This window comes from Ovis canadensis, chromosome 1, assembly GCF_042477335.2.
Source record: "Ovis canadensis isolate MfBH-ARS-UI-01 breed Bighorn chromosome 1, ARS-UI_OviCan_v2, whole genome shotgun sequence".
NCBI lineage: Eukaryota > Metazoa > Chordata > Mammalia > Artiodactyla > Bovidae > Ovis > Ovis canadensis.
In genome coordinates, this window is record NC_091245.1 from 109,600,177 (window position 1) to 109,606,622 (window position 6,446).

Here is a 6,446-nt window from a genome sequence, read left to right on the forward strand (position 1 = left end):
ATCAACTGGCCGAAGTATAGGAGCTTCAGCTTCAGCTTCAGCTTCAGCATCCATCCTTCCAATGAATATTCAAGGTTGATTTCCTTTAAGATACACTGATTTGATCTCTTTGCTGTCCAAGGGACTCTCAAGAGTCTTCTTCAGCACCACAGTTTGAAAGCATCAATTCTTAGGCACTCAGCTTTCTTTATGGTCCAAATCTCACATCTGTATATGAGTACTGGAAAAACCATATCTTTGACAATACAGACCTTTGTTGTCAAGGTGATGTCTCTTCTTTTCAATATGCTGTCTAGGTTTGTCATCGCTTCTCTTTCAAGGGCAAGTGTCTCAATTTTGTGGCTGCAGTCATCGTCCACAGTGATTTTGGAGCCCAAGAAAATGAAATCTGTCACTGTTTCCATTTTTTCCAATCTATTTGCTGTCAAGTGATGGGACCAGCTACCATGATCTTAGTTTTCTGAATATTGAGTTTTAAGTCAGCCTTTTCACTCTCCTATCTCACCTTTATCGAGAGACTCTTTAGTTGCACTTTGAAATTTCCATAAGGGTAGTGTCATCTGCACATTTTAGGTTATTGATATTTCTGCTGTCAGTCTTGATTACAGCTTGTGTTTCATCCAGCCTGGCTTTTTGTATGATGTACTCTGCATAGAAGCTAAATAATCAGGTTGACAGTATACAGGCTTGATGTATTCCTTTCCCAGTTTTCACCAGTTTGTTGTTCCATGTCCGGTTCTAACTGTTGCTTCTCAACCTGCATACAGTTTCTCAAACCATCTCTTGAAGAATTTTTGAAAAGTTGTTGTGATCCACACAGTCAAAGGCTTTAGCATAATCAATGAAGCAGAAAGTGAAAGTCATTCAGCCATGTCCGACCCTTTGCCACCCCATAGATTGTATAGGCCAAAATACTGGAGAGGGTAGCTTTTCCCTTCTCCGGGTGATCCTCCCAACCCGGGGATCGAACCCAGGTCTCCTGCATTGCAGGTGGATTCTTTACCAGCTGAGCCACAAGGGAAACTATCAATGATGCAGAAGGAAATTCTCACATCCATACTCCATGTGTATGTAGTTTTAATACTCTTTAGATACTGTGACCACCACTCAGACTGTATAGGATTGCTCAGTAGCTGTCCTCAGGCAACCATTAGATACCAGCTCACTTGGCCAACTGCCTTGTACTTCAGTGGAAGGTCCTCTGGTGTCCTCAGGCTTGCAGAAATCTTACCTCTAGACATGAGATGTGTGTCTTCCTTGATTTTGGAGTAGACTTTAACGTGCTTGTATTTATTTTTGTAGGGAACTTAAGGAAATCAGAAGTAAATTTCACCTTTTTTCTCTACCAACTCAGTCCAATTTTCACCAGTAAAGGCAAGATCTTATTTACTGATCCTCTTGATTGGAGTAATTGAGATTTTGAAATAATTTGTTTCCACTCAGGTTTTCCCTTTGGTACCACGGGCCATTGGCAGAGGAGCCTTTATAGTATTAGTGTGGAGTGAAAATCAAGCTCTGAGTACCATACTTCCTGGACATCATCTTCGTGTCCCAGTGAGTCTGTCAGTACCTTTAGCCAAGTATTAGCCAAGCAGGAGATACTATTGGGGATGATAAAAATGGTATAGAGAGCATAGGTTTACTGTTCTAGTATCTGACTCCCTGAAATGGGGGCTGGGGTTCTCAGAATCTCCCTTTCTCCTGTGCATCTCCATTCTCAGAGGAGGTCTCTCTGTGAATGTACACCAAGGTACTGTGGCCACTCACACTGATCCATTTGGTACTCTCTCCAAGACTACCTGCACTGCCTCTCTGTTACTGCTGCCTCACTGTCAGCGCTATATTTGCTGTATGAGAGAATGAGATAGGTGGACAAACCAAAGGATACTTCTAGATTAAAAGAGACTGGAAGTTCAGCAATTGTTTAGTATTACCCTCTTCTTTAATAGATGTGGAAATAAAGGATTGGGAAGGTGAAATAACTGTTCAGCACCACAAAGGAGATTTTCCAGGGTGGTACGTATAAAGAAGATGAAGACCAAAGAATGGAAATGATGTGGAGTGGGAGTTCAGAGCTGTGGGAGGCACAGTTTTTCTGAGATGTGCAATGTGGGTCAAAGATTTGTCAGTTGGGGAAGAGAGGAAGTCAATTTAGAGTACTGAAAAAAAAAAAAAGCTGAAATTAGAGATCAAATACCAGCTCCGAGAGTCAGAAATTCTACTTCCCAGTGAAATGCTGCTTCTACCGCTTCTGTTACTTGGAGTTATCCTCCCAGGTGGTGACAATGAGGATGGTAAGAATAACTCTGGCTGCTCCCAGCACAGGTGCAGGGGTTCTGGATAAAAGAATGCCGCATCTACCACAAAGGATCTGGGCTCTGTCTCCAGCCTTCTCCCCTATTTTGGAGGCTGGAGATGGATCCAGAAGCTTTGGGGGCAGGGGATTGCTTCAAGCTCTGTATTGTTGTTCAGACTCTGGGTTCTTTTTCATTCTATCCTGATGCCACATTTCCCCCTCATTCTTCTTATCTTTCCACCACTACAGTGTTCCAGGGGCCAACCTCCTTCCATCTCAAGCAGATTTCAACCTTTGTCAACAGCACATGGGCTCAAAATCTAGGCTCAGGCTGGTTGGATGACTTGCAGATTCATGGCTGGGAGAGTGACTCAGGCACTGCCATTTTCCTGAAGCCCTGGTCCAAGGGCAACTTTAGTGATGAGGAGATAACTGAGCTGGTGGACCTCTTCCGAGTCTACCTCATTGGATTCATTCGGGAAGTGCAGGATCGAGTCAATGAGTTCCAGTTAGAATGTGAGTATATATCTCTGATCTGGAGAGACTCTCAGTGACTTTTCTTTCTCTTGTGTCAGGCTACTGCTGCCTCTGATGATGGTCCCTTTTCCCCCTCTTTATCCAACTACATGTACACACTTGTCCAGAGTAGCCTTCAACCCCGACTCCATACCTCCACCCAGTATCTGAGATTCTTCCTGTTTCTTGCTCTCTTCTGTGTACATGACCACTCTTGTGGTTATCTCTTGTTTGTGTCTATGTAACTTGCTTCTCTAAAACCCCAAGGAAAAACCTCCTTTTCTTACTCTGTGCTTGAGTGAATTTAAGTGTGACTTCCTACTCCTCCAATTGATGTCCTCAAGCATCTGCTGCCCGATCCCTCCTCTACATGTAACCCTTCCCTCCACCGTGGAATGCTGCACTTCTGACTCCATCACACATTGCCCCTCTCCCCTCTTGCCCACTCTACATCCTTAAAACTGCCTAACCTCACCGTTGATGATATGCATACCTCTCCCCAGTGCTCTTTCTGAAAAGTCCTGAATACTGCAATTGGTTTTATGTCAATAATTTTACCTCAACTTGTCGCCACTAAAATAAAAAGTCCTATGCCTTTTTTCTCATCTCTTTCTTTCCTGTTTGCTTTTTAATAACTTGTCTCAGTTTTCCTTTACACAGACCCCTTTGTGATCCAGGTCATAGAAGGCTGTGAGCTGCATTCTGGGGAGGCCATAGAAAGCTCTTTGAGAGGAGCTTTAGGAGGACTGGATGTTTTGAGGATCCAGAATCACTCCTGCATGCCTGCACCAGACAGCGGCAACAGGGGGCAGAAGCTTTGTGCACTCCTGAGTCAGTATCAAGGCACCTCCGATATCATTGAGAGACTCATCTCAGAAACCTGTCCTCGATATCTCCTGGGTGTCCTCGATGCAGGGAAGGCAGAACTGCAGAGGCAAGGTTAGCCTTATGCTCTCTACAAGATGTTTCTATTTCTCCTCCCACCACTCTTTAAATTCAAAACGGAGAAGTATCTAAATAAAAAAATGATTAATCAATAAGTCATTTGGTGCCCATAGGAGTGGAAGAGGCAACTGTCCAAATTTGTGGGTTTCTGAGTCCCCATGCTCTGGATTAGATTCATAATCTGACGTTCTTACTGCTCTTTCCTACACCAGTGAAACCTGAAGCCTGGCTGTCCAGTGGCCCCCCTCCTGGGCCTGGCCGCCTACTGCTGGTGTGCCATGTCTCAGGATTCTACCCAAAACCTGTGCAGGTGATGTGGATGAGGGGCAAGCAGGAGCAGCTTGGCACTCAGCAAGGAGACATCATGCCCAATGCTGACTGGACTTGGTATCTCCGAGTAACCCTAAATGTGGCAGCTGGGGAGGCGGCTGGCCTGAGTTGCCGAGTGAAGCACAGCAGTCTAGGAGACCAGGACATCATCCTCTACTGGGGTGAGAAGGAACTGGGGCTTAACTGGGAATGGGAAGAAATGGTCCTTAAGAACAAAGAGGGGGACACAGGAAGGGGAGGGATGTGATGGATGAGAGGATGGAGGGAGGAAGACAGGCATGGAGAGAGGATAGGTGGGGAGGAAAGAGAATCAGGGAGACAAAGAGAGAGAGTCAGAGGGACAGACTTTGAGGTTTATTTCTAGGACTACAGTGCCAGAGGTATGAAAATAGCTGATTTAAGCTGTAGAATAGATAAAAATGAAGTAGTCTTCACTACTACAGTAGTAATCACACTGTAGTCTCGGTGGGATTCAGCAAGAAGGAGAGATTAAGGGTGGCTGTGAGTATAAGACTTCTGGGAATATGAGAAAGGGAACCCGAGATGCCCATGCTTCAGAAGCAGTTAATGATGGTGCTGACACTCAGATGGGCAAGAAGGCCTGGAGAACTAGAGAATGGGTTTGAAGTGACATTCCTTTGTCTTCTCCCAATTGCCAGGACACCCCACATCCATTGGCTTGATACTTGTGGCAATAATAGTGCCCTCCTTAATCCTTTCTATATGCCTTGCATTATGGTTTTGGAGACGCTGGTGAGTTTTCATTTTTAATCCTTTTTTTCTTTTGTCCATCCTTTTATACTTTCCCTCCTTTTTATCTATTAATATTACATCTCTTTAGTCTCAACATTTCTGCTAGAACATTTCCCTTTTGTTCCCAGATCGCATCTGTAGGTAAATTTATTTTTTAAAAATTGCAGTAAAATACATCATGGAAAATTGTCTGCTTTAGCCATTTTTACACATATAGTTTAGTAGTCTTAAGTACATTCACATTTATGCAGCCAATCCTTAGAAATCTTTTTGTCTTGAAAAACTAGAAGTCTATGCCCATTAAACCACTTTCCCCAATCCTTTCTCCCTCAGGCCCTGCCAACCACCATTCTACTTTCTGTCTATATGAATCTATCTACTCTAGGTACCTCATAGAAATGAAATCATTTGTCTTTTTTGAATGGCTTGTTCCACCTAGCATTATGTCCTCATAATTCATTCATGTGGTGATCTGTGTTAGAATTTCTTTCCTTTTGAATGTTGTTTTGTTTACCTGTTCATCTCTCAACAGACACATGGGTTAATTCACATTTTAGCTGTTGTGAATAATGCTGCTATGAACATAGTGTACAAATATCTCTCAAGTTGAGCATTTTTTTACTTGTGTTCTTAACAGGTCATATCAGAATATCTTGTGAGCCCTGACCATGTCTCCTTTTCATTTGGAATAAGTATCCAGGAAACCTGAAACTTAAGTTGTCAGCCTAGGAGTCAATCTCATTATATTTATCAAATAATTATCACATTTGATCAAATCATTGTTCCTGTAGGTTGTAAGATAAATCATAATTTATACTCTAGCAGAAACATAAATGAAAATTGTTATTATGAGACAATATCACTAGCAGGATCCACTCAGATTTCATAGATGTGATTTGTGAGAAAGAATATACCTTGGAATAAATGAAATGATGTACACAACTTCATCGTGACATGCCTCTGACTTCTTATTTAAAACTTATTTTTTGCTTCTGCTGAAATATCATTTTTCAAATCGAACTAACTATAGTTTTGCTAAGGTAATTGTATTTGCAGGGTTGCTGAGCATTTTTAACATCATTTCACTCTCTTCATTTGGATGATTTTCTAACTACAGGGTCAGCTGAGCAGCTTGTTTCTCCGGATAGCCTTCCTTACTGTTAGAGTAGAAGTACTCTCCCTTGATTGGTACTGTGCAGAGATTCACTTTACTCTGTACCCAGAAAACAGAAGTTCCTTTTCTTTTCCTTCTACTTAGTTCCTTGAGAGAATGGCTTGTTCTCAGTGGATCCCTGTCAAAAACTTATTTCTGGTGGTAGAGTTATTACTGTTATTGTAAGACTATCATGTTTGTATAGGCTAGTGAAATACAGTATACAGTGGGACAGGTGGATAGTATATAGTGTAGTGGTGGACAGGTGGATAGTATATAGTGTAGTGGTGGACAGGTGGATAGTATATAATTTAGGTGATTGTATAGTTGTGTTAATTCACTTGGAACCAAGATTTTCTGTCTAGAGAAGTTGATGTGAGAGAGATGTAATATTAAACTCTGTACTCTTAAACTTGAATTGAAAGTATAATTAAAAAATCATAATATTTAGGC

At 42.1% G+C, this 6,446-nt stretch overlaps 1 protein-coding gene across 1 annotated transcript; it reads left to right on the plus strand.

The window, feature by feature from the left end:
• The first annotated feature begins 2,140 nt into the window (after positions 1–2,140).
• Positions 2,141–5,782, plus strand: LOC138433849 (T-cell surface glycoprotein CD1b-2). The gene is made up of 6 exons (XM_069577185.1): positions 2,141–2,294; positions 2,546–2,812; positions 3,473–3,751; positions 3,970–4,248; positions 4,747–4,840; positions 5,478–5,782. Exons 1-6 carry the CDS (start codon positions 2,234–2,236, stop codon positions 5,497–5,499), a joined length of 1,002 nt encoding a protein of 333 aa, XP_069433286.1. The 5' UTR covers positions 2,141–2,233; the 3' UTR covers positions 5,500–5,782.
• The last annotated feature ends 664 nt before the right edge of the window (positions 5,783–6,446 follow it).